The sequence below is a fragment of the Calidris pugnax genome, unplaced genomic scaffold (genome assembly GCF_001431845.1).
Source record: "Calidris pugnax isolate Ruff unplaced genomic scaffold, ASM143184v1 scaffold42, whole genome shotgun sequence".
Lineage (NCBI taxonomy): Eukaryota > Metazoa > Chordata > Aves > Charadriiformes > Scolopacidae > Calidris > Calidris pugnax.
This window is the reverse complement of record NW_015090920.1, coordinates 7,220,250-7,247,681: the sequence shown is the minus strand read 5'-3', so window position 1 is coordinate 7,247,681 and position 27,432 is coordinate 7,220,250. Positions and strand designations below refer to the sequence as shown.

Sequence of the window (27,432 nt, the reverse complement as noted above, 5' to 3'; positions counted from 1 at the left end):
TAATGTGTCTTCAGTTACACATTTGAATTTTGTTCTTACTAACCTATACTTTTTTTTCTGGTGATGGAAAGAATTTTTAATCACAGGAAGCTCATTAAATGGAGTTCATTAAAATGCTGGTACATTTTCTAAAAGCCCTAGCTGCACTGATGCTTGATTTTGGGGGTGCAGAAATACTTCTGCTTTAAATTCTTATTTTTTTTTTTAAATAAATGTACTCTGTTCTTTTTCAACAGCGGTGTTATGAACATAAGCAGTATAGAAATGGGCTGAAGTTCTGTAAACAGATCCTTTCGAACCCAAAGTTTGCAGAACATGGAGGTAAGTTTTCAAATGGCGTGTGCTCGCTTTTTTCTTCCCTGTACTTTAGGATAGAGTAATAATTTGTAAGTTTTACATTTGTTAACCTTTGGCCCATAAAGCAGTAAGAGCATCCAGAAGCCTACACCATGTTAAGCACTTACTGTTGGTAAGATTTGTAATTTTAAAGGCTGGTCTTGCCAGTAGTCATAGGTTCCCATTCTTTATAATGCAAGTCTTAATAGTCATTATAGCATGATGCAAGTTTCTTAATACAAGTATGTATTGCTGAAATCACTTTTCAGGGGAAATTGTTATTCACTCACATAGAAGTGAAAGACAAAAGGTAGTGTTTGAATATTGTTCAGCACTGCGTGGAATAGTCTTATTATAAAAGAAGAAAAAAAAGTGTTTGTCCCTTGCTGTATTTTAATCAGTTTGTAATAGTAAGTTGAGAATTTCTTTCCACTGTCCAAAAATGATTTTTTTTTTTTTTTTTTTTTTTTTTTTTTTTTTTTTTTTTTTTTTTTTTTTTTTTTTTTTTTTTTTTTTTATCTTTGGCAACTAGTTTGGTTGGTGCGTGGAAGTCTCAGTGCTGTGAATAAACGGTTAAGTAGTTATAATGCTCCTTTAAAGTAAAAACAAAAATCTTTCTCCAAAATGTTTGTAGAGCAGACGGTTTTTAGTACCTTTAGAATAAACCACTTTTTGTGGTTTCTCACTTTTTGGTGGAAGTAAAGCATCAAGTTTATTGTTGTGTATGATATACTTCAGTGAATAATCTGCCCTATAGTTTTCCATGTGAAAAAAGAAGGGAAAATCTTGATGCTGATAACTGAGTCTAAATTTGCATTTATAATATATTTAGTGTTGCTATATTAAGCTTAAAAACCTATGAAAATGAATAATTTGTAGTTATTTAATCCTGATTATTTTTTATTTTTTTTAGAAACCTTGGCAATGAAAGGACTAACATTAAACTGTCTAGGGAAGAAAGAGGAAGCTTATGAACTTGTGCGTAGAGGCCTAAGGAATGACTTGAAGAGTCATGTCTGTATCCTTTTTGAAACAGGGCTCTCGCTTATGAATGGAAAAGGTTTATTTCTACAACTGCTTGATTTATAGAATTGCAACAAAAGCCAGTACCATTAGGCTTCAAACTCGAAAGTTCAGAATCTTACATTTTGTTTCAAATACAAAAGAGTATTTTGTCTAAGCTAGCCAAAGGGCAGATGCTTTGCAACTATCCTTTCAGTCACAGTTAGCTCAAATATTATTCTGACTTGCATTGTATTTTTTTTTTATCATTAGGCTGCAACTCTAAACTCGTGGTGGACTGAACTAGGCATTTAAGCATATGATGTGCTTTAAAAATATTAGTAGTTGCCCCTATATTGATAAGGACTTATCATATACTTAGAATGCGGGGAGTTCAAGCACTTCAGTTGTCTAATATAAGCCCTTACTCAAAAATGTGTTTGAGTAAGCCTGAGAGTCTTTTCAGAGATCCTCTTACTTTATTGTCCTCCCCCAGTACTTTAAAAGTTTATAGTGCGTTATATGCACCCGATACATATAACTGGTGAACAGTTCTCTTTGCTTGCAGTTTGCAGTTGGTTTCTTTGTACAACTGAGGAAAAGAATTGTAATGATTGTCATAATGACCCTGTCCATTTATAAAATGGCTTAAGAGCTTTTTACCAACTCTTCTCTCGCTACCATGTTGGATCTGTTTTCTCCCCGCTCAAATTCAGTTGAATCCTTAACAGAGTTGTCCAGGTTGGCATGTCTATGGCCTTCTTCAGAGGTCAGACAAGAAGTATGACGAGGCGATCAAATGCTATAGAAATGCACTGAAATGGGACAAAGACAATCTTCAAATCTTGAGAGATCTTTCTCTGCTACAGATTCAAATGAGGGATCTTGAAGGTTACAGGGTAAGTATACCTACTGCATTTATTATCAGCTTCTAGGGAACTGCAGCAGCGGTGGCAAATTGTTTTGTTATGCTTTAAAAAAAATACACAAGAGGTGGATCCAGAGCATTAAAGCTGTGTGCTGCTCAATATTTTATGAAAGTAAAAGCAGATGTGCTACTGAGCAATTTCTGTAACTTATACAGATTTAATGATTCTTTTTCAGCTCAGTGCAGAATTGAATAAACCAGGAATAAGGTTGCAGGATTATACTTATTTTTTCTTGCTTTAACTTCCACCCTCTCCCACTTCATGATATTTTGAGTAATCTTCATTCTAATCCAACTGCTGTAACTAGTTTTAGTTCTTTGTTAACCCCTACTTCTGACTGCTTGGGCTTTTTTAGTAGGTAGTAACTTTTTTCCTTTATTTTAAATTACTTGAAGCTGCCTTGCAGGAGTCTGTAACAAAACAAGTAATAACTTTTCCCTCAGATTAAAACAGCACAATACCAAGCAAATCTGTTGCATCTTCCAGCTGTAATTATCTTCTTGCCAAAGAATAGGGATGCTCTTGCATGACCTATTTTGCCTGACAGCACTTAATACGTGTGTACTTCCAAGGTGAATTTGAAACACCAGTATATAGTAAATGTTCCTGCAGCTCAAACTAAAGTATCCTTAATTGCATTCTGTTCGTAAGTGGTAAGACAGGAAAAGCATGTGTGTCATACGTTAACAAAGTTAGTCTGACTCATCAGTAATCAATGGGACAAGATGTGTTATTTTGTGTGGGCTTTCTTTTTTTTCACTCAGTTAAGACCATCGTAGTGTTTTAAAGTTTGTTCGTTCTTTTGGTTCAAAAAAACCAAAAAAAATTTGCATATAGGAAACTAATTTTTAGTGACATCCCTTAAATATTAGAGTACTGAAGACAGACTGTTGCCTAATGGATTCTACAGAGCATCAGAATAAAGTCAGAAAAATCAGTAGCTACTTTTTTGCAGGAAACAAGATACCAGTTGCTTCAGCTCCGACCTGCACAGCGAGCATCATGGATTGGTTATGCTATTGCTTACCATCTGCTGGAAGACTATGAAATGGCAGCAAAAATTTTAGAGGAATTTAGGAAGACACAGCAGGTAAGACAAAAAAATGGAATTCCCCTATGGATTGATGCTTAGGCCAAAAATAAAACATTGCTTCCTTTCATGAAGAGAAAACTTCATGCAGTTTCTTTAGTCAAATGAATTAAATCCCAAATGCGTTCTAGAAAGCTGAACTTTCTGATGTGTCTTGCTTTCCCATGTAGACATCACCTGATAAAGTGGACTATGAGTACAGTGAACTGCTGCTGTACCAAAATCAAGTCCTTCGGGAGGCAGGGCTGTATAAAGAAGCCTTGGAGCATCTTTGTACCTACGAAAAGCAGATCTGTGATAAATTGGCTGTTGAAGAAACGAAAGGTAATTACTTTTCAAAGGTACATTTAAACACGTAGTATACAGTGGAATGCCTGTACTGTCAGCTTTTCCCATCTTTTGGAACTGCCTGCCTGCAGCTATTTGGTGCCTATCATACTCTCCTCCCAGGTTGATAAGACACCAGTAGAATACAGATATACTGTTCTCAAACTTCTGGGGTGATGAGTGTTACAGACAGATGATCCTGAATTGATGTCCTGAAATTCTCTTTGGGTAGTGTACCCAGACCTGAGCTTCTACAGCTTTGATAGTGGTCCTGACAGGGAGATCACTTGCTGAAAGGGCAGAATCATCTTTGGCCAAGTAGAAGGCTTTTAATTTTACTCGGTCACTCTTGCAGTGTATGGAAACAGGTTTTTTAGCTGGGTTAAAAAATCCCAATATAGGCTTCTGTTATTATATTACCATAATTCGAGTGTTTAATACTATAACAGAGCAATATAATGCTGCATCTTATATTCCATACCTGGAGTTGCAGAGTAATAGAAGAACATTCTTACAGCTCTATTAGCAGGTGCTCATTTTCAGAGCATGCTTTGTACTTCTTTAGCTTGATGCTTGTACAGTCCTTTGTGAAATTTCCAATCTATCAAAGGTACTGTTTGTTTCTGGCCCACACTGGAATCTATTTGGATGATTGCTCAAAGCCAGGAGAAGAAATCATTTTTTACTCTCTAATCTTATTCATGTGGATGTTGTAGCTAGCTCCCTATTCCCACTAATGGTAATCTCACAGTCTTCCAAACAGAAACCTAGGAATTGAGTAGTGACAGTATTAGGGAAAGTGTGTGGTACTTCCTCAAGGAAAATGATTGCAGGTCACTCTCCACTGTTGCTGAATATGTTGTTTGGTTTGCATGGAAATGGATGTAGGGGTTACACTATCACAGACCATTTTCAGACATAGCAGTGGGAGTTTTGGGGGTGGTTTTTTTATGATGTATCTTATATCTGGAAGATCTTTTGACATACTATGTGTTCTCAAGTTCTTGGTGGAAGTTCGAGGCTGGTACTACAATAGGATTTTCAAATAGGACTTCACATGAAAAAAAGAAAAGGCACAAAACCTTCTAGGAAATTACCAGAAAAAAGGACAGAAATACTCTGCAATGTGTTGTGTTGGGTCTATCTTGGCTGCTGTGCATAGTAATGAAAAGCCTGCTAGTAAATGGGGGTTGTCTACAAATTTTAAGTGCATGTGCAAAAGCTATTGTGGGTGAAGAACAACTGAGAAACACTGAAAATACTATTGGCATTTGTCACCGTTGGATAAAAATCCTAACTTTCACCTCAGAGTTTAGGTTTATTTTCCAGATTCTGTCATTCTCAGTGAGTGACCTGTTGATGATTTCCCTGGCATTAGATACTGCAGGTAGTCCCCAGGTTATCCTGTCTGTGGGAAGCAGCATCTCTTGACAAAATTAACATTAGTTGGGTGACGTAGGGAAGAAGAGATATAATGCTGACTTAAGATTTTCTCATCTGCTTTCAAGAGGAAAATCTACCTTCGTCTAGAATGACATTGTGTCACTTCTGGTGTGTAATCTTTTGGTGCCTAACATTTGCCAATAGCAAAGCTTTGTAAAATATTGTTTCCCATTGTGAAATGGGAAATTGACGTTCATTGCAACTCCAGCATCAGAGAAGATGCTCTATACAGTTCTTAGCCTAGACTTTACTTTTAACAGCTGTATCTTGTAATGAAGGGTCGTTGAAAGAAAACTTGCTTGCAGGGTCTTGAGAATTCATTAATCAGATCAGTGGCTTGATTTAAAACATTGAAGTAAGTTTTATGAAATACCAGACTGAAGAACCATTCTTTTATTTGCAGCTCTGCATTTTCAGTTTGGTTTTCAAGATGCTATATACATGAAATACCATGTACTGCTTTTAATTGGCCTTCTGTAGTAAAAACTGCGCTTAAAGTAACCAGTCACTTCTGTAAGTGAGGAAAAAAGTACGTGCATCTTGCTTTTAACGTTAAATTTGCAAGTAAGTTTCAAGAGTTACTGGCTGAGTTGTTAAGTCTTACTGTTAATTGCACTTATTATCAAAGGAAAAGCATATCTGTCAGCTAGTTTGTGATGCCACTGTGAATGTTTTTTTTTTTCTAAGAAGTTAGAATGTATATGGAGTTAAGGGTTATCTAATCTTTTCCTGTTGAGTGATTAATGTTAAACTGCTTCATTATCTTTTTACCTTAATTTTAAACTCCTTGGATTTCACGCAGGAGAACTCCTGCTTCAGCTTGGCAGACTTGAGGAAGCAGTTGAGGTCTACAAAGGACTGCAAGAAAGAAATCCTGAAAACTGGGCCTACTACAAAGGCCTAGAAAAGGCACTTAAACCAGGTATGATTTGATATGTTGCAGTAAATAAGCTGTTTCTGCACATCTGGAATTAATACATGTATCAAAAACTTGTGTAGCTTTAAATTAAAAAAAATTTAAAAACATGCCAATTTATGTTTTGCCTTTTAGTGTGTACATATTGTCATAATGATATTTTAAGAAAGGATGGAAGTATCTTTTTGTATCGTTGTTATCCTGTCTTAGTTAAAACCAAAACAACAAAAAATGCAGTAATCTTTGCATGTTTGAAAGAATTGCTTCATAGGAGACAGTTTGAATTTAGAATTTTTCATTTACTGCTTCTGTTATCTTAACCTTGTGTTGTAGGTAATACAGGTTTTGGAAAAACAAGCATGATTCTCCTGAATGGTTTTCTTTGTCGAAGAGTTTATCAGAGCGATAGGGCAGGAGCTCCTTTTAAGATGGGAGATAAGCAGTTAGTCTTCCAGTGCTGGGAGAGGAATATACAGATACTGAATATCTGAAATCATTTAGTACAACAGTTTTAAAAATAATAAAATGGAAATTAATGTTTAGGAAGTATATAGCCATTAGTTGCTATATATTCTGATTCTTTTTTTTTTTTAACCAGATATAAATAATTTCCCCCCACTCCCTTTCTTTCCTTGCCAAAAAGGAAGGGAAAAAGTAAACTGTAAAATTCTGTTCCAGCTAATATGATGGAGAGACTAAAGATCTATGAAGAGGCCTGGACTAAATACCCCCGGGGACTAGTTCCAAGAAGATTACCATTAAACTTTTTGTCGGGTAAGTGCATTTTTGCTGAGCAGGTAGTGATCAACACTTGTGTTTCTTAGATACTAATGTTTTAACAGCGTAAACAGTCTGCAATTGACCAGTAATGTGTGGTAAAACAAAATCAACAGGTCTTTTTCCTCTCAAGGTGAAAAGTTTAAGGAATGTCTGGACAAGTTTCTAAGGATGAATTTCAGCAAAGGATGCCCACCAGTCTTCAATACTTTGAGGTCGTTGTATAAAGACAAGGAAAAGGTAGGTTTTCTTCCCACTTCTTACATATTCTACCTCTTAGCTGTGATGTGTTAAAGAGAAGAAGGAAACTTTTCTCTTCAGTGCTCACTCTCTCAGCACTGTTGTGTATTATGCCTTTGTACTTGATTTTTTCTAGATATACTAGCATACATAGCCTTGTGCTAAATTGGTAAACGTAGAAAACTAAGATTTACTAGCTATAAGCTGCATAAAGGTTAACCATGGGAGACTTGGTCTTAATTTGTTAGAAAGAGAGGTGAGATTGGGTGCATTCCCACATGTATTGTAATTGAGGATATTGCAGAATTCTTATACCAGAAATAACTAGTTTGGGTAACACCAAGTAGTTCAAGTTGAAAAAAAAATACCATCTTGGCAAAGGTTATTTATCTTTTTTTTTTCGTCTTGTCTTGCATGTGTAGGTGGCAATCATAGAAGAGCTCGTGATAGGTTATGAAACCTCTCTAAGAAGCTGCAGGTTATTTAACCCAAATGGTGAGTGCTAAGACTGTCACACTTCATGGAAGTAGTGCCTGGTGTAAGCATTACGTGGTCATTCAGAGGCAGGGCATCAGTGGGGAGTGAAGAATTTGAGATCATGGGGTATTTTCCTCTTTTTCCCTAACACAGAACTCAAACACAGCCATCCTGAGAATGGATTTAAGCTATCAAATACAAAGTCTGTATTCAAAGTCTAGTCATTTGTCCTAAAAGTTTTTCCTGGATCCACAAATTTAGTCATCTCTTTCGCGTTTTGAGTTCAAGCATTCCATTTTCAAGACTTGAGTATCATTGTCCAGGAAACTGAAATTTGAAAGCTATGTTAAATCTTTAATTCCAGAAATGTCAAACAAAAAGGAACAGATGCTGATAGCACAATTTCACAGGGAGGGAGTCTTTGAGCTTTTGCAGGGGGCTTGGTTTTATGTTCTTGGGGGTTTTGTTTGAGAGTTAAAATATGTTTTCTCAGTTTTGACTGATGGCTGTTTTATTGTGAAGTTTGGTTCTACACGTATTGAGTCCAAGCCTTATAGTCTTCTCTCTGCTAGCTTTATGATGCTTTTTAGTCATTTGCCCAAGCGCTTCATAACAGAAAATTTACAAGAAAAAACTTCTGCATAGAATATCAACAGAGCATTGTCTTCAAATTTTGGTAGATGCATTATAATGGTGTAATAATTAAGATAGCGTAAATGACCTCTCTGCTAGATTTATGATGCTTTTTAGTCATTTGCCCAAGCGCTTCATAACAGAAAATTTACAAGAAAAAACTTCTGCATAGAATATCAACAGAGCATTGTCTTGAAATTTTGGTAGATGGATTATAATGGTGTAATAATCAAGATAGCATAAATGAGGTTTGAGAGTTAAAATATGTTTTCTCAGTTTTGACTGATGGCTGTTTTATTGTGAAGTTTGGTTCTACACGTATTGAGTCCAAGCCTTATAGTCTTCTCTCTGCTAGCTTTATGATGCTTTTTAGTCATTTGCCCAAGTGCTTCATAACAGAAAATTTCCAAGAAAAAACTTCTGCATAGAATATCAACAGAGCATTGTCTTCAAATTTTGGTAGATGCATTATAATGGTGTAATAATTAAGATAGCGTAAATGACAACATACATTAGAACTGTACAGGGTAATCCTAATTGTTAATGACATTTTTATTGACGTTATAACCAGTTATTTCCCCGCTTTGCAGAAACATTAATGCAACACTTCATTATGAAATTTTCACCTAAGTTGCCTGTTAAACTTTTCCCTTGAATTTATTGCTATAGGCTACAATATAGCCACTTTGATACTTGTTTAAATTTGTCCAAGGCTGTCAAACACACTTGTGCTTTTCTGGTTTAAGGAAATGGCTTGCTGGTATTTCAGTTCAATATTTTCTTTGATATTAAATTTCATCCAAATAAATAATTTTGTAATACCTTAAAATGAAAAAAAAAAGCATATAATTGTGTGGTTAAGTTATATCATAAACTGAAGAACCAGAGTCTTTTGGCAGGACTAGAACGACCACGCTCATTTCTTTCCCCTGCAAGGTGCTGTGCTTCATAGTCAAAATTGAGTAGTGAATTTAACTTTAGAGACTTCAGTACTATTTTGCATTTCAAGCAGAGCTCTCTAACTTTCAAAACTGCCTTGGTTATATCATAAACTGAAGAACCAGAGTCTTTCTCCAGGACTAGAACGACCACACTCATTTGTTTCCCCTGCAAGGTGCTGTGCTTCATAGTCAAAATTGAGTAGTGAATTTAACTTTTAAGACTTCTGTAGTATTTTGGATTTCAAGCAGAGCTCTCTAACTTTCAGAACTCCCTTGACTGAAGAACCAGAGTCTTTCTCCAGGACTAGAACGACCACACTCATTTGTTTCCCCTGCAAGGTGCTGTGCTTCATAGTCAAAATTGAGTAGTGAATTTAACTTTAGAGACTTCAGTACTATTTTGCATTTCAAGCAGAGCTCTCTAACTTTCAAAACTGCCTTGGGTATGGGAATGTTTTCTAGAATACATTTAGGCAAAGGGTGATGATAAATTTGTCAAAGGTGGAGACAGAAAATCTTTTTAAATCTAGGGTTCGGAACAGACAGCCTGTTGTGTTTAAAAATATTTAAGTCTATGGGATGAAAACATGTATAAGTGCTGAAATCCTTTACATTGTTACTGTGCAGCACTTGTGTTTAGCAGGACTCTTTGCTATACCCTTAATCTAAAACAGTTTTAAATAAGAATTCTGCATCACACACCGCAGCCTTCCCGGTCTGGCTGCCCTTATTAAGGGACTGGTTGGAACAAAATGCAGCTCCGTTTTTATCCACTAACACGTTCTTCCTTTCCCTTAAAACCACAGTGTGAGAAGGGAACAGTATATGCTCAGGTCTTGTCAAACCATAGACTTAGAAGTTAATGGACTTACCTGAACCCAGGTGTTTGGAAGCATTCCCAGGTCTGGTGGGACAGCGGGATACAGATGCAGAGTTAACTTCAGTGGTTATATTTATAGCACTCTGACATATTGTTTTAATAAACTGAACCAAAAAAAAAAATCTCCCTCTGGTTTTCTTCCTCCAGATGACGGTAAAGAAGAACCTCCAACCACTTTACTCTGGGTCCAGTATTATTTGGCTCAACATTATGATAAAATTGGACAGCCATCCCTGGCTCTAGAATATATAAATGCTGCTATAGAGAGTACTCCCACTTTGATAGAACTCTTCCTTGTGAAGGCAAAAATCTATAAGGTAAGTTTGACTTATTCTTAGTGATCAGAGGTTATTCGTTTGTTATGATGGAAGACTTTTAGGTATACTTAAACTTTCCTTTTGATGTCAACATTGAAGTGTTAAGCTTTTAAGCAAGACACATGGAGAATCCATGGAAACTTACTTAATGAATTCTGATGGATTTCTAGAGAAGGGTATTGTTTGGCTACCTGAGTTTTTTACTGCATATGAATAAGCCCCTATGAAGGTTTTTAAGCCAATAAAAGGACAAATATACTGCACAATGTAAATTCTCAGTCTACAATCATATTTCTCATATTGAAAGTCACAATGTATTTAATTGATGTTTTAAACGCTCTGGTGGATTTCTAGAGAAGGGTATTTGGCTACCTGAGTTTTTTACTGCATATGAATAAGCCCCTATGAAGGTTTTTAAGCCAATAAAAGGACAAATATACTACACAATGTGAATTCTCAGTCTACAATCATATTTGTCATATTAAAAGTCACAATAATGTATTTAATTGATGTTTTAAATGTCTTCCACCTGTTCTCACCCCACTCCCCACTTTTTGAACTACTTGAAAACAATTTGTCTATTACCTTATGGTTTGTATCAGAATGGGATTATCCAGAGTGTTCATTAAGCATTTTCAGGAAAAACATCTAGTGCTGAATGACCTGTAATTCCATGAGGGGAAGTAATTTTTCTGCTTTTAAAGATCTCTCATGAAGAAAGTTATTTTAAAATGTCTAAAAAATTAACATGTAGAAAAGTGAGTAGATGCAACATGCATGTTTTATAATTATTGAATCTAACTTGAGTTTCCATCTCTTTAAGCATGCTGGAAATATTAAAGAGGCTGCAAGGTGGATGGATGAGGCTCAAGCTTTGGACACAGCAGACAGATTTATCAACTCCAAATGTGCAAAATATATGTTGAAAGCCAACTCCATTAAAGAAGCAGAAGAAATGTGTTCTAAGTTTACCAGGGTATGTTGCATTTAACTATAGCTTTTTTAAATAACACGGGCGGGATCCTGTGTGGAATAACTTTGTTTTAACTTTCCACTCCCCTTTACTACAATATTTAAGTCCTGTTTCAGAGCAACTATGATTGCTTGCTTCACTAATGGTAGTCGATAGCAGGGTTTGAATTAGTCTTGAAGAGCATGATTCCATAGTATTAAATGAAAACTCTAAAGCTTGGATTTGATCATTTTTGCCAGGTAGGAAAAAAAAAATAAATGCCCGTTTTAAAGATAACTTCTCAGGAAATTATTTTTTCAAGGTAGCCTTGGGATAATGTTGATTCTATAGGATCCTTGAAAGATCTGATTAAGTTGCCCGTGTCTCTTATTTTTTTTTTTGAATGATAGTAGGTTAGAGAATTCGGACTTCTCTTGGAACAAAATTTCTGTGTGGCTGCTAGGTGAGAGGCTTTCTGAGATGTCATCATTTTGTGACCAAGCTTTCATCCCTAAGGCCACGTTTAAAAGTGATGAAGGGAAGCTGCAAATTGTTTTCTTTGTTTCCCCCCACAACCCCTTTCCAATTAGCTGGCAGAAGAAGTTTGCATCATGCAGCTTGCTTAATTTCGCGCATCAGTTTTTGTCCCTGCAGTAACCCATTCTGATAGGCTTGATGGTCTCCCAAGTTAGTGACTTTCCTTTAATTGACTTCTCTTGCTGTTATTCTCTCATAACTGAAAGTCAAACAGCTCAATGTAGTCTTCCCAGAATATTTGGCAAAAGATAGTTTTAGAATACTGGGGATATCTTTTATGTGTTGTCTGTGGGAGGCAGGCAGCAAATGATTGGGACCTACCTGCAGAAGTAAAGTTGTCTTTGCCTGTGGTCCTATTTTTCTCTTCTCTCTTGAAGAGCAGGAGAGTAAGGTAGGTATTTAAAAGGGGAAAGCTGAAATATTTTTGTGCAACGGAGGCTGTGTGCAGGCAAACACAGAGGGAGGGGAAACTCTGGTTTTTTTTATAAGCTCAGTAGCTTGGTGTGGAGTTTTTGATGCACAGCTGCTATGAATCTTGGTTAATTGACCTCCCTCAATGCCTTAAGCAGCTTTAAGATGGTGTCAAAAAAGCAAGCATACCAGTTGCCCAAAACTGAACTTAAAAATATGTACTTTCATCTTCTTTTGATGCTATGTCTAGTGCTCAAATACAAGCTTCTTAATGAAAAAACAATAACTAAAGAAGACTTAAATTAAGCCTACTGAACTCACAGTTTTTATGGTTTTTTTCTTTTTTTTTTTTCCCCTAAAATCCCCTAAATCAGGCTGGTTTGAAGACTGCCTTTCTCTCTCATTTGGGGCATTCTCCTTATCCTTCAATTTGAATATCATGTTTCCTTTCCCAGCTTTGGCTCCTGGCTGACTCTTGAATAGCCTGGTTTTTACGAGATCAGAGTAAAATCAGAATGGCTGCATCCACCCCAAGTAGCTGACTTTGACATTAAGCTTGAAAGGCATATGATAAGTTCTACAGTTCTGTGCAAGTATATATAAATACCAGATTTGAAAGACAACTATAGTCTCCTTTTCTGAATCAGAAGATGTCAAAGCTACCAGTATTCCTTTTGCTTTGCCACTACTCTCTTGTACTGATCACATGAGAAAAAAACCTATTACTACCATCAGTTGCTCTACATGGCTCAATCAGCAGGTCTCTGGATGACATTGATGGCAGTTTTAGTTAAAAATTAATCAAAATCCTACAAATGTCAGTGTCATGCCACATGCTAGAACTTTTCTGCCATTTTCCTCCATGCTGCAATGTGTTATTCATGTATACAGTATTAAAGGCACCAAATGAGTGTCCTTCCTATCAGACAGATGAGGAACTGTCACAGTTCAGTGGTCACCATCTGGCTATTCGTTGTATGTTCTGACTTCCAATAAGTGGAATGTGAGAGGATTTTGGATTTTTTTTTAAATTAATGAAGAAAGAAATGAGTGTCCTTCCTATCAGACAGATGAGAAACTGTCACAGTTCAGTGGTCACCACCTGGCTATTCGTTGTGTGTTTCTGACTCTTCCAATAAGTGGAACGTGAGAGAATTTTGGGGTATTTTTTAAATTAATGAACAAATCAAGTTCATCTTAACTGTGGTGTTTCTGACTTTGAGGACTCCAGTTTTGAAATTTAGCATTCTTTTGATAGCCTCTTGTGCTTTGATGGAGAACAAGATAAAAGAAATTGCAGTTAAAATGAATGAGACTTTTTTTTTTTTAATAATGCTGGGTGCTTTGATGGAGAACAAGATAAAAGAAATGGCAGTTAAATTGAATGAGACTTCTTTTTTCTTTTTTTTTTAATAATGCTGTTTTTGCTTTTAGGAAGGAACCTCGGCGGTAGAGAACTTGAATGAAATGCAGTGCATGTGGTTTCAGACAGAATGTGCGCAAGCTTACAAAGCAATGAACAAATTTGGAGAAGCACTTAAGAAATGCCATGAAATTGAGAGAGTACGTATCTAGTTAAACTGCCTGGGTTGAAGAACACTGGGTTAAGTTCACTGTGCTAACATGTTTCCTTTCTGAGCAGTAAGAGTATATTTCATGTAGCTTCAGGAGAGATTTTTGTTTCATGTTGGCTACTGGCAAGTTGATTAAATTGCTTTTCCTCCTAAAAATTCCCTGGTAAACTGTGTATTATAAAAATATTCTATAAAGGCATTTGAAGATCCAGGAAAGAACAGAAGACTCTCAGAAATAATCCTATTTTTGGCAGGGTACATAAAAATAGGTATTTGGATACAAACCAAGAGTATGTGTACTGTTAATTTCAAAAAGAACACGACTGAGCTGACAAGCCCAGCCTTAAAGGACAGATGTTGTCATGGTTATTGTTAAGCCACTGTATTTTAGAGCAAGAGAATAAATGTAGAAACTATCAGAAATAAAGATGTTCTCCTTTAAAAAAGAAAAAACCAAAAAAGTAAGCAACAGTTTAAAAGAAGCTATTAGGAATATAAAGACTTCATAAAGTAGAAATTTTATTCAAAAAGGGGGGGAAACTTGCATGTTAACTGGAGATCCATAGTGAGGCAAACAGAAAACTTGGATGCACAACCTCTAAGAAAATGAGTTGTTTTGTTGTTTTCTTCTTTATGCATATCAGGTTCTAGGAAAAAGACCAGGCAACTAAGGGTGTAAATTAAGTGCTCCAAGAGGAAAACTTAGTAGCAACTTGCCTCTTTGCAAATAGAGAGGCTTAAGAAGATCTCAACACTGATGCTTTTCTGTAGAGGGGACTAGTCTATGGAATATTTTCAGATTAGAACAAATTGACAAAGTGATCAATCGGAACAATATTCCGTTCACACAAATTCTTTAAAAGAAAAGTGTGTAAAATCCTTTTGAAAGAATTTGTGTAAGAAATGACTAGCCTTGTACATTGTCTTGGGTACCAGAAGGGGTCAGCAGATGAAGAGCTAACTGAGGCCACCCTAAATAACATTTCTAAGGAATTACATCACTATGTTTAATTAATTTATTGGATTCATTGATTGAAGGTGTAGTAAAGATCAGAAATAAGATAGAAAAAAAATGTTGTATTCAGAAACCATCAACAAAGCTTTTGTAAGAGAACAGCAGTGCCTCTTAAATTTTTTAGAAGTGCCAGTTACGCTTCAGGCAATCTAGTTGATAAAACATGTTCTGGATTTCAGAAACACTTTTGATGACATCCTTCATACAGTAAAGGATCTAACCTGTCTCAGGCGTTTAATAGCTGGTTGACAGCTGGGAAAACAGAGTAGGAGCAAATAACCAGCTTTGACAAGAAAAGGAGTTTATCATGGAGATAACCAAGGCATCTCTCCAGGGTCTCCATTGTTTGATGTATCGATAAGTGATCACATAAAGGGAGTGAACAGTGCAAGGACAGCACTTGCACTGTCTCAATACTAAATGATAAAATGACGCATGAAATGTAATTAAGGGACTAAAGAAGTAGTATTTCTCTTCCATTATATAGATCTGTTGTACTGTTTACATCTGAGTATCACACCTCCTTAAAAATATGCTAGTAAAATACACGCCATGGAGTAACTTGGACATGAAGAGGTTGCAATTTGCTTGTCATGCTTGCTATTTTATCCTCGGCTTTGACAAGCAACAACTGAGTTTAGGATGAAGTTGTATGAGATCATAAGTACATGGAGAAGTTGAAGAGGGGAATGACTTTTCACTGCTTCTCAAACAAAAACAAGGAGGACATCAGGTGACAATGAGGAAAGCGGATCTTGACCAAAAGGAAGTGCTTTTTCACACTACATGTGATTTAAGTGTGGAATTCATTGCCACGGTATTTAATGGAAGTCAAAATTATACTTTTAACTGAAACAAAATTAGAGGAGTTCATAGAAGAAAAAAATCCTCAAGTGCTGTTTAAATAAAACAAATGTAGAACCTTTGTCCCTTAAGCTGCAAATTGTCAGAGGGTAGTTACTGTTCAGAGATTGTGAAATGGATAAATTTTGGTTCTGACTGAAGATGCTTTCTGTTCTTTTCACTACAGCTATTTTTGGAATTGTTAACTTATATTTCTAAAAGTTAGGGTGTATCTGTTAAAACAGCAGGTTTTTACTAAATTGTTCCTTTGGGAGGAGTGTATTAGAAAAGTCAAAGTCAGTATCTGATTGTTAATACTTGCGAAATAATGTTCTGTTATGTTGTGTTAGCATTTTGTAGAAATCACGGATGACCAGTTTGACTTTCACACATACTGTATGAGGAAGATTACCCTTAGGTCTTATGTGGACTTGTTAAAATTAGAAGATGTACTTCGACAGCATCCCTTCTACTTCAAAGCAGCACGAATTGCCATAGAGATATATTTGAAACTTCATGATAATCCCTTAACAGATGAAAATAAAGAACACGAGGCTGATACAGGTATTGAACCCTCAGGATTTATTAAATATGCAGTTTCACTAATTAGTTGATATTTTATGAAGCTCCAGCATTCTTAGAGTTGTCAACCGTAGTAGCCAAAAATAAGAGTTTTGTCACAATTCAAAGTAGGCAAATTGTAACTTGGCCTTAAATTAATGCATGTTTTTATTATAGTTATTATAAAACAATGATGGTTCCTGTAGTTACAATTGTAATTCTTAAGTAAAAACATGTTTGTTTTATGAAATGGCTGAGGAAAAAATGGAATTCTCATAGTTGTTGATTTGTGAAATAATAGGTTGAAGCAGGTGTAGTTGGTAGTAGTTCTTTCTAAGCATTTTATTAGTATGAAAAAATTTGACTAGGTAGCAACTTAAATTTTATCGTCTTTGGTTTCTGATGTAAAAATGTTTAAATCCATCAATTTTTTTTTAATCTCTGATTGGAGAGCAACTTAAGTGATTATGGCTTGGGGCACCTCAAGTGGTATGAAGAGAGGCTATTGAATCCTTCAAGAGGAATTTGTCAAGTCTTAATATTTAAATTTAAATATTTAATATTTCTCGTCTCAGTTAATTTGTGTGGCTTCAGGTTCAAATTAAGACAAGTAGAAGTGTAATAGAATTTCTTGTAGCCACTTTCTGATGTGTTTTAAATTAATTCAGCATGCCTTAATTGGAGGGAAGAGAGGATCTGAATATGAATCAAATGTAAGATGTCTTTAGGGCATCAAAAGCAAAGCTGGAACTGTCTGTGCCAAAGTGTGACTATTTCATCTTATATTTGTTAAATCATTTAATTACTACATTAAGCATAACTTGTGTGGTGTAATGCCTAAAGAAGAAATCGATGTGTATTGGTGTGCACTTTTATTCCTGGCACTGGATTTGTGGAGTCATGCAGTAATTACTTTGTCCCACACTATTGTTCTGGTTCCTGTTGCCCTGATCTCACAGAGGAATCTGAATTATGAAGCAGCAGTGTAGGCTGTAAAATAATCTAAAATAAACTTTTACAAATGTAATAGCAGTATTACTGGTTAGTAGATTGGGTTTAAAAAAGATGATGGTATCTGAGAACTGATTGAGACTGTTAATATTAGATATCAACATTGTCTGGTTTTGCCCTTTGCGTGTGTACAGCAAATATGTCTGACAAGGAGCTAAAGAAACTACGAAATAAGCAGAGAAGAGCACAGAAGAAAGCACAGCTGGAGGAGGAGAAGAAGAATGCTGAGAAAGAGAAGCAGCAAAGGAATCAGAAAAAGAAGAAGGACGATGATGATGAAGAAATTGGAGGACCGAAAGAAGAACTTATCCCTGAGAAATTGGCAAAGGTGCTTACTAATGTAATAATAAAGTCATAGAAATTTCTAGACAAGTTAAAGTGAGCGCACATACAATTTGAAAGCCATTCAGATAACTTGTTTAATTTTGCATGGCTTCTCTTCACAGGCGGCATTTTAAAAAGAATTATTTTCTAGGGATAGTTTGTTTGATGTACTATCAGTAACGTGATGAAATCAAAGCTTTTTGTGCCTAGTTCTCAAAGGCAGTGGTTGAAGTCATAGACACTTGCTACAGGTGGAGTTATCTTCATGTGTGTATTGCACTAACTTGTTGATTATACCCTGTTTCTAGTTGATCGGATGGAAGTCTTTCTATTCTGTATGTAAGGTGATTATCATTCACTCTTTATGTCCCATAATAATTTTTTGACTTATTAAGCATAGAGAACTGTGAAAATGGAGACATTGAAACACTGAATGCTTTAACAGCATTTGTTTGCATTTGTGGGGGAAAGGATAAGGCAGCTGTTTGGAAATAGCAGTAGTCTAGACTTCGATGGATTTTGGGATTTGAGTTGCCAGCTGTAGAGATACATAAAGGGGAGGTGACCCAGAAGACTGTTCTCATGCTAGAAGGTGTACCTGTAAGGAGCAGGAAAAGATTGGAAAAATGTAGGGAATGATAATGAGAAAACATAGGCTGAAAAATTAATTTTTAGTAATAATAGTATCATATTTAAGTACTGATAGTGTTACTGATAGTGGTATTTGGTGTTTTTCACATTACACATATAATGAATATTATTGGGTCTTGGGGAGATGGTATTTGAAAGCTGAGGCAGTGAACTTCACTCTGTAGGCAGGAAGCAAGTGACTTTAAAAACTTGACTGGTCGTTTAAGGATATTGTTGGTATTCCCAGTGTTTAGCTCACTGGTTGCAAGGAGCAGCACTCTAACTGCAGTGCTAGTTAAGATTGAAATGGTCACCATGGCACGTATTGAAATGGAGTTCTGGAGTAGAGGCATGTCATGGGATATCCCAGGAAATTCTAGGCAGTCCCCAAGATTAAAGGGAATAGTTGCAGCTGCGTGATACATTCCCGTAGCTAATATTCCGTAATTATATTCCAAATTTAGTACCAGAATCATGATATAGACACTTCCAAATTCAGTTGGTTCCCAGTGCCAGAAGACTATTTCTGACACAGTTGGTCACTTGCAGGAAGTTTTCCTGCAACAGTTGCCCCTGTATTGCTTTGGTGAGTATGTAGCTTGGGCATTAAAGGCATGGCTTTGAAATCTGTTCTATTATAGGTTCCAAATAGTTTAGTTGTGACTGATGTATGCAAAGTCATAAAAGCACATATAAATGTTTCATTTTTTAAATGAAAACTGCTGTAGCATATGGTTAGCAGGAACTTCATAAGGTCCATCATTGTCTTCAACTCCATTATTTGCAATGAAGTGTATTACTTCAACATTACTAAATTGTTACTGACAGACAACAATTTAAATTTTGTATTTGATGCTTAGAAAGTAGCTTATACTTGTGAAAATGTAAATCTGAAGGACAGCAGACAGTTCTTGTTCGAATTATCCCTCACTTCTATGTGCAAGAGATCTGTCTGTAAAGAGTCCTGGCACGGAATTAATTTGTGTTAAAGCTGTCCGTTTACTGGATTACTCTAGCTAAGACCATGATCGATATCTAGTTACTTCAAGCTTGCTGTTAATATCTTTGGCTGGGGATGTCACCATGACTTGGCAGCTTTTGGGAACCTGGCTGAAGCCCACATGAACAGACTGTCATGGGCATAAAATAGTCGTTTACCAGCATCCTGAGGCACACACTGCCCATGACAATGCAGGTTTAGCTGCAGCTGTATTTATTACTAATCATAGAATTGTCTAGGTTGGAAGGGACCTTAAAGATCATCTAGTCCAACCATCATGTATGATAGAAGGCAAAGACTCATAGCTCCTTAGGAAAATGTGATTTGTAACCATCACAAAGCTATTTTGTAGACATGACAGTCTGTGTTTTAAACATTAATACTGAGTGAAAGATGCAAAATTTATAACATATGAGGTTCTAAGCATCTTTTGCATTGCCTTATAAGAGTAACTCTGATGTGACTCAGAATTAGCTAGCTCTGTTGTTACAGAGTTATTAGGTTTAAACTTTGTGACTTAGTTGTGTGTTACTTCCTTGAATCTGTAGGTTGAAGCACCTTTGGAAGAAGCCATTAAATTTTTAACACCCCTGAAGAATTTAGTGAAGAACAAAATAGAGACACATCTTTTTGCCTTCGAGATTTATTTTCGAAAAGGTAAGTGAGAAAGCTAATGAAAGCAATTTGCAGTTCTTAGAGATGTATATTAGAATCTAAGCAGAAATTATTGATGAGTCATGAGGAGTCAGTCCCTGTCAACACACACTTTTAGTTGGACAAAACCTCAGCCATGAGCGGTGAAGAAGCAAAGTTTGAATATTTGTTGATTATCCACTTTCTTTGCTGCATTTAAAAATCTGTAAGCAATAAGACTGACTGTAGTTAATTCTGCCAGCTTGCTTTTGCCCTAGTTATTTGTTTTATCTGTAGCTCACAGAACTACATGCTGTAAAGAAGTGGTGTGTACTGGCTAATGACAAGTGTTTTTTTCAAACACTTCTGAATTCTTCTATCAGTTAAATATTATTCTCTAAGAACTTACTATGTTCAAATTTACTTATAGTTTACCAGGCATTGTAGGAAAAAATGGCTGTTGCAGTACACTCAGTTTTTATTTATTCTCACTGTTGTAGTTTCAGACACTAAATACTCTTGCAACATAACGCAGTGAGTTCCAACCACAGGATTTTGACCATTTGCCAACACTTTCTTTTTCCAGAGAAGTTCCTTCTGATGCTTCAGTCTGTGAAGAGAGCCTTTGCTATTGATTCTAGTCATCCCTGGCTTCATGAGTGTATGATTCATCTCTTCAGTAGTGGTAAGTATCTGTTTGGTGTGACTTCATCTGTACGTGCTTCCAGATGATGCCTAGCCCACATTCAGTCATTGATTTTTATTTTATAGACTGTTAGCACAATTAATTCAAAATATTTAATACACATATTAGAAAGCTTTTTAAACAGCTGATTCATGCTAACATTAAGTATGTTTATCATGACGGCAGCTGGATTTAGTAGTTATTCCAACAAAGTATTAGTATTTAAGACTGTGTGTGGCATGGTGAACCTCTGAAAGAGAGTGAAGAAATGGAAACTGCAGAGTGAGGAGTCCGGCTTTCCTGCTGGCAGCCTGTGTCTGTGTGTGAGGAAAAGACTTAAATCATGTCTTTTTTGTTAGAAGGTTGGAAGGATTCTCTCCCTTCCCTTGCCCCTGAGGTCATCCTTCCTTTTGGTGGCTACAGAATAGATACACTTAAGAACAGACTTGTATGACATCAGTCTTTGAGCCTAATGAATTTTAATCAGTAAGAGGGAGAGTGTATTGGAGTAAGATGGCTTTGGCTTTTTCTAAGCATCAGAAAACTGTCACAGTCTTTTTCCAGACACAGTCACGAGCTTTTTCCAACCAGATCCAGTTATTTATCTTTTCAAATTTCATGTATCTCCCTTTGAAATTTTAAAAAACATTATTTTAATAATGTAAACATGACAAATATTAAAATAAATGCATAAAGTAGACTTTGGTGTGATTACCTGTGTTCACCTCTATTAACCTCTTTTTTTCCCAATTCACTAGTGTCTGAAAGTAAGGATCTGCCTGATGCAGTTAGAACAGTGTTAAACCAAGAAATGAATCGACTTTTTGGAGCAACTAATCCAAAGAACTTCAATGAAGCTTTCCTTAAAAAGAATTATGATTCACTACCACATAGGTTATCAGGTATTTTGCCTTTATCCTTTTTCTGGCCTGCTTCTGTATTTTCTGTGCTTATCTAGGAGTGACATCCTAATATCAGCACCACTAATGTAAAAACCACTCTTTCCATCAGAAACGTTTTTCTTCTCTTGGTTTGTGCTTTTGTGATGTGACAACCAGGTTGTCTGTGGCTTTAATTTTTCTCTATAAGCTGCTAAAATACCAACTTTTGGAACCCTCTGCCCCCTTTTTCTTTCTGATGCATGCTGAATGTATCGTTAAGACTGTAACTTGTATTTAATGCATCTGTGGAATAGTTTGTGTGAGCTGTGGTATGTGAAGTAGTACTTCCCAGTTGCAAAGTTGGTTTTTATACTTGAATTTGGAGAGGCCGAGTGCTCAGAAAGCCAGGTAACACCCAGAGCTGTGAAGTAGTACTTCCCAGTTGCAAAGTTGGCTTTTTTACTTGGATTTGAAGAGGCTGACTACTGAGAGAAGTGTGCTGAGTGCTCAAAGTCAGGTAACACCCAGAGCCATTGGTGTGCCTAACAAGAGGAGCTTAGGTGGTGCTGGTTACCTGTTAGGAAAGGCTGTCTGTCACTAGTGACCACGTCCACCAGTGGGTACCACGTGGGAAGCAGGATGTAAACCACCCTGGGGGGACAGCATTACTGTTGTGGCTTGGTCTGAGTGGGTACCACGTGGGAAGCAGGATGTAAATCACCCTGAGGGGGAGCAGCATTATTGTTGTGGCTCAGTCCTGGCCACAAAAAGCAGTGAGTTTACTCTCACATCTTCTCTGGCACCAAGTCTCTTTGACATCTGTGCCTTGGGACTCGGAATTATGTCCTGGTTGTCTCCTGACACCACATCGTAACGAGAGGTCTGTGGGCACATCTCTTCTGTGCTCTGTTTTCTGCGTGAAGGAGATGTGAGGAGTGGTGCTGGAGGGAACTGTGGTGTGTTGCTGCAGGTCTGATTTATTATCTTCACTGCCTGGGATTCCACAGTACACTGCAAAATGCTCCTGCCCTGCAGTATAGACAATGCCTATTTGTTTTAATGCTTTGCCTAGCATTAAATACTAGGCCTAAAGCTACCCTTCTACTTGTTTAGGTGTCAAGCTTTAATGCTGCAAGTGATTCCATTGTGAAGTAGCATTGTAGAGTCCACTATCCCCTCTTAGTCATATTATCTTTATTTTATGTTTGTATACAAGATGGTTTTGGTCATCCACTGAGTGATGAAGCTTATTTTTCCTCCCATAGCTGCCAAAATGATGTACTATTTAGATCCTTCCAGTCAGAAAAGGGCAGTGGAGCTGGCAATGACCCTGGATGAATCCCTCATTAACAGAAATCTTCAGGTAACAGATAAATCATATATAAATTGTAAACAACTTCTAGTATATCTATGGAAGCTTTATGCAAATTACGGAGGTAAGAGGAAGCTGAAATGATTGCTGTGACTTACGGTAAGAAGGTTGGGTTGTCATGTGAGAGAAAGGGCTATCAAGCTCATCCAAACTGAAATGTTTAGTGTCCTTTTTGCACATGTAACTTAATTTAGTTTTGCCATAATATGGAAAATAGCTATCTAGCAGTAGAAACCATATTATTGCTGCAGATGGTGAGAAAGCTTATTAAACACTGCAGAATTCACATGGCAAAAGATGCTAAAGCTCCCCAATAAGAAAAGATTGTAGTCTGTCCGGGCTTTAACTGCTACACAGGTGAGTGTTCACAAGGAACAGATTCACTTAGTAGCAGCTCAGACTCCATGAAACCTTTCCATATTCATCCCCCTGCAAGCTGTGTGAATTATCTTACTTTTAGTAAAGGGTGCATAGTACATTTTGGCCTTGGTCTGTAGTTAATTAAAAAGCTTACCAAACTTTGAAATTTTGACCCATTCTGGTGGTGGTGGAATAATCCCCTGTGCCACTGCTACTGTGCCCCATTCCCCCACCTTCATCTGGGAAAGTCATCAGTTCTGACTTGTAATTCAAAGTATTTGAGAGAAGGTAATTATTTTTTTTTAGTATCTTCAAATGTTTCTTATTAAAAATAAATAAATATTAAGCATGGTGTTCTCTTACTATGGACTGCAAACTGGTAGAACCTTACTTGACAAAGCAGAGGAGGAATAAAACATCTTTTCTAGTCTTCTCTAAACTATTTCTTTATCCTGGTCAAACTGTTTGCCTTTGGCATCACTTTAAGTATTTGGTTTGGGTTTTTGCTGTTAGTGTTTGAGCAGTCTCAAAAAGCTTAAGATAGATTATCAGTAGATCTAGAAAACAAAAATTAAACTGCCTTCAACAGCATTCTTTTTGACTTGTAGCTGTTTTTTACCTGAGTGGGATTCTGCCAATTGGACTGGGGAAAGATTAAAATGTAACCAGAAATGCTTGGTTGTTTTAGAGGTGCTATCTTGGTAGGGCTGCAAGAAGCATTTACTTACTGACCAGTGTATAAGGATGATATACACAGCATTGTAATAATACTGGAGAAGTTCAATTTTAGCATTCTTGGTGCCAACATAAAGTGAGAGTTGGAGTTCTACTGAACTTTTAGATGGGAAATTGAAAGTGCCCAAAGATAATGAGAATCTGAAGGAGTTTAGGCATTCATTGAAAGGCATTCTCCTGTGCAAAAAGATCAAATTTATTATATTTCATTTTACTAAAGACCATCTGTCTCAGGGCATATAGCAGGCATAAATCTAGATATATTTGACCTTCTGTGGATGCCAGTGTCACGAAGAGGTGACGTGAGGAGAAGGGGTTGTTGAAGAGAGCTTCAGGAGGACAGAGCAGTTAATCTCCATACACAGAACAAATAAAAGCTATAGTAAATGTCAGAGGAGTGGAAATAAAATGAGCTTACTATGCTAATGCTTGCATACACAGCATGGATGGATGCTAAATGCTGCTGGGCTTTAGTGAAGCTCAGTAAGTTGGTTTCTCGTGTTTGGAATGCAAGTTGAAAAAAAAACAAACCAGGAAATGTCCTTTTTCTCTTCTAAATCGTGAACAAAAATTGGTATGAAACTGCAGATGTATCAGAAGGATGTGGTAATATCTGAGGAATTTGATTTGATTCACTAGTTACATTCATACTTCAGTAAGTCAGATATTAAATGTAAAAATGTTTGTTTTTTTTTTCCTTTACCAGAAATGTTTTCCCATGACATTATGGTTATTCAGCTGATGCTATTTTTACATTTTAATTATATTGCACGGTTCTTCCAATTCCATCTGAAAGCACGTTCACAGAAGTCATTATTGGGAAATTAGATATTGTGGATTCATTTTTTTATTTATGAATGCTAAAATTCAAACGCATGTTACGTATTGCTGTAATGTTCTGCGTATCCCAGGATTGGGGGGCAGGGGGGAGGTGTGCACCACAAACCCAAAAAACACACTTAGTTGCAAGTAAGCCTGGTTCTTGGTCACCAACTTGTAAGAATCGATATTTTGGGGGGAAAATAAGGAACAGGTGACAAATGAGTGTTTTAATTTTCAGTTAAGATTTCTAGCTGGTTTTTAAATGCCTTTTTAAACTGCATTATTTCAAATCGGACTACACTGGTATGTCATGTTGTGCCTGGCTGAAAAAAAAAGTCATTTGATACTGGTAGAAACCTGAAAACAATACTCGGAGCTTGTTTTCTTTGTAGTATTGTATTTCTGGTTTGTGAGCGTTGAGGTGACCGCTTAAGAAACCGTAACACTTCTTTATTTTTCTCTCTAATTAGACTTGTATGGAGGTATTAGAAGCTTTATGTGACGGTAGCCTTGGAGACTGTAAAGAAGCATCTGAAACTTACAGAGCAAATTGTCATAAGCTTTTCCCTTATGCTTTGGCTTTCATGCCCCCTGGATATGAAGAGGATATGAAGATCACAGTTAACGGAGATAGTTCTGCAGAACCTGAAGAACTGGCCAATGAAATATGAACAACTTTATTGGAAAAAAAATGACATTGGACCATATCTGGTGTATAATATTTTTGTCACGCACCTGCTGAATTGTTCTAACTTACACAGAGAACAGAAGGAAAAAAAAAAAGTGTTGCCTTCAAATAGTTTTACTTTTTTTTTTTATATCCTGCTGACAAAGTATATATATAAAATATCTAACATATTACTGGATATAGGTTGTTCGGTTTCTTAAAAATTAAAAGCTGCTAAAATTGAAGAAGAAAAACCCCTTCTCCTTACCTACCTACCCATGTTTTTAAACTAATTTATATTAAATCTGGAGGCGTATAGCCCTCAGAGCAGGTGTGTGGCAGAAATATTACTTTAAATTTGTCTTGTGAGATTACTGTTATCTCAGACAGAAAAAAAAAAAAAAAAAAAGCTGTTTTAGCACTGGATTCTTTCACTGAGCACAAAGAGTTGTTGGGGCTTTAGCATCTGACTGATTTTGATACGGGGATGATTCTGTCCATAGGAAGTACGCAATGTGAATCAGAATACACAGAGAAAACCCGCAACCGACGCGTTAACGTTGCGGAGATGCCGGGACGTACGGATATCAGGCTGAATTAAGAAACATAGTGTGTTCAATAAGCTTGTTGTGTCTCTGAAATTCACTGTACACGATCAGTTTGGTGTTCTTGCACCACAGTTTTTAACTGAAGGAACCAGTTAAAACTCTGTCTCTCTCTTTGAAATAAACCTTGGGGGGGGGTGGGGTGGGGAAGAATCGACATTGCTGTTCTTGAGATGAACCTATCGGCGTAGGTTGGCCAAACTTTTTAAAACTGTAATGCAAGAACCAAATAAAATTATGCACTGTGATGTGGCACCAACTAATTAGAAAGATAGCATGCATTTTTTTTCATGTCGAGTGAAAAGAAAATGAGAACATACTATGGCTTGAAGTTGCAAAGAGGAGAACTCCTGACTACCATTTTGACTGATCAAGAGACTAATAGTTTAAAACCTCAGCAGGCCTTGTTCACGTTATGCAGAAAAAAAAAAAAAAAAGTGCTGCAGTTTAGATACCTCTGGAACTTTTCCACAGTGTCACAGGTTTGTAATACTTGAAGCCCTACATTTCTAAGAATATATTTCTTGCTCAGTTGTTTCAGGCAAGCCCAAGACTTTGTAACTTTTAAGGGGCCCAAGATTTTTTTTCAATAACAGACCAGCTTCTTATTCCTGCAGTTACAGATGTAATTTCCTTTGTCAAACATAAGGTACCAAATATAATGCAATAAAACGTTTTGAAAAACAATTGTGTGAATATTTAAACCAATCTCTGTTGTACTTTGAAAATGAATGGGTTCACTAGAGTGCAGCTCAGGGTTGGCTTACTGTGCTGTCCAGTTACGCTAATAATGTCACTGCTGATGGGTGGTTGTTGAGTATCAAGTGCAAATGCATTATATGTAAATACTGAATGTCTGGGAAGTTCTATAACACAGAATGCTTTACTATTTGGCTTTTAAGTTCCACCAGTGTTACGTTGAATTTTCTTTTCCAAGTCAGGCTTCAGTCTACGAGTCTACTGTGTTAATAATATAGATAAGTGCTCAAATGGTTTTGTTTTGGTTTTTTTTTTTTAATAGGCTCCTCATATAAAACAGAGCAGAAAATAAACTACAGCTTATAAAGTGAGTGCCTTCTTTGCTGCAGGAGTTCAGTTACAGAGTATCTGTTGTGTGGATACACAGCCTTCCTCTTCCACATCATGGAATTCAGTGATTGACATGTACAGTTGAGAAATCCAGGAAGACTTATTGGCGTTTGTAGTTTTCTAACTGTCAGAAGAGCAGGTTTTTGTTTTCTTGTATATTCAGCACCACTTTCTTTTCATGGTTAGACTATTGTTGTGTATGTTTTCAGTGTAGTTCATGTCAGAAATGTAAGTTGTATTGCTATATTTGTATATTTAATCTGCTGGGCTTTTAGGGACTAGAATACCTATGGAGCCTTTAATTGACTCTGGTATTTATGTCTAGTTCTCAGTCTTTTCTGCAGCCTGAGATACTTGGACTGCATGTCTTCTGCAACTACTGAAGGTGGTTCAATCTTGCCTACACAAGCTATGAGC

General features: G+C 36.6%; 1 protein-coding gene across 1 annotated transcript; it reads left to right on the top strand.

Moving 5' to 3' along the window:
• Positions 1 to 224: 224 nt before the first annotated feature.
• NAA15 (N(alpha)-acetyltransferase 15, NatA auxiliary subunit) lies at positions 225 to 26,613 on the top strand. Its single transcript, XM_014949981.1, has 19 exons — positions 225 to 321; positions 1,250 to 1,354; positions 2,080 to 2,237; positions 3,223 to 3,357; positions 3,528 to 3,681; positions 5,930 to 6,049; positions 6,722 to 6,817; positions 6,954 to 7,060; positions 7,483 to 7,555; positions 10,139 to 10,308; positions 11,132 to 11,284; positions 13,643 to 13,771; positions 15,991 to 16,204; positions 17,347 to 17,540; positions 19,715 to 19,823; positions 20,386 to 20,484; positions 21,243 to 21,386; positions 22,631 to 22,728; positions 25,125 to 26,613. Exons 2-19 carry the CDS (start codon positions 1,261 to 1,263, stop codon positions 25,323 to 25,325), a joined length of 2,448 nt encoding a protein of 815 aa, XP_014805467.1. The 5' UTR covers positions 225 to 321; positions 1,250 to 1,260; the 3' UTR covers positions 25,326 to 26,613.
• Positions 26,614 to 27,432: the final 819 nt, after the last annotated feature.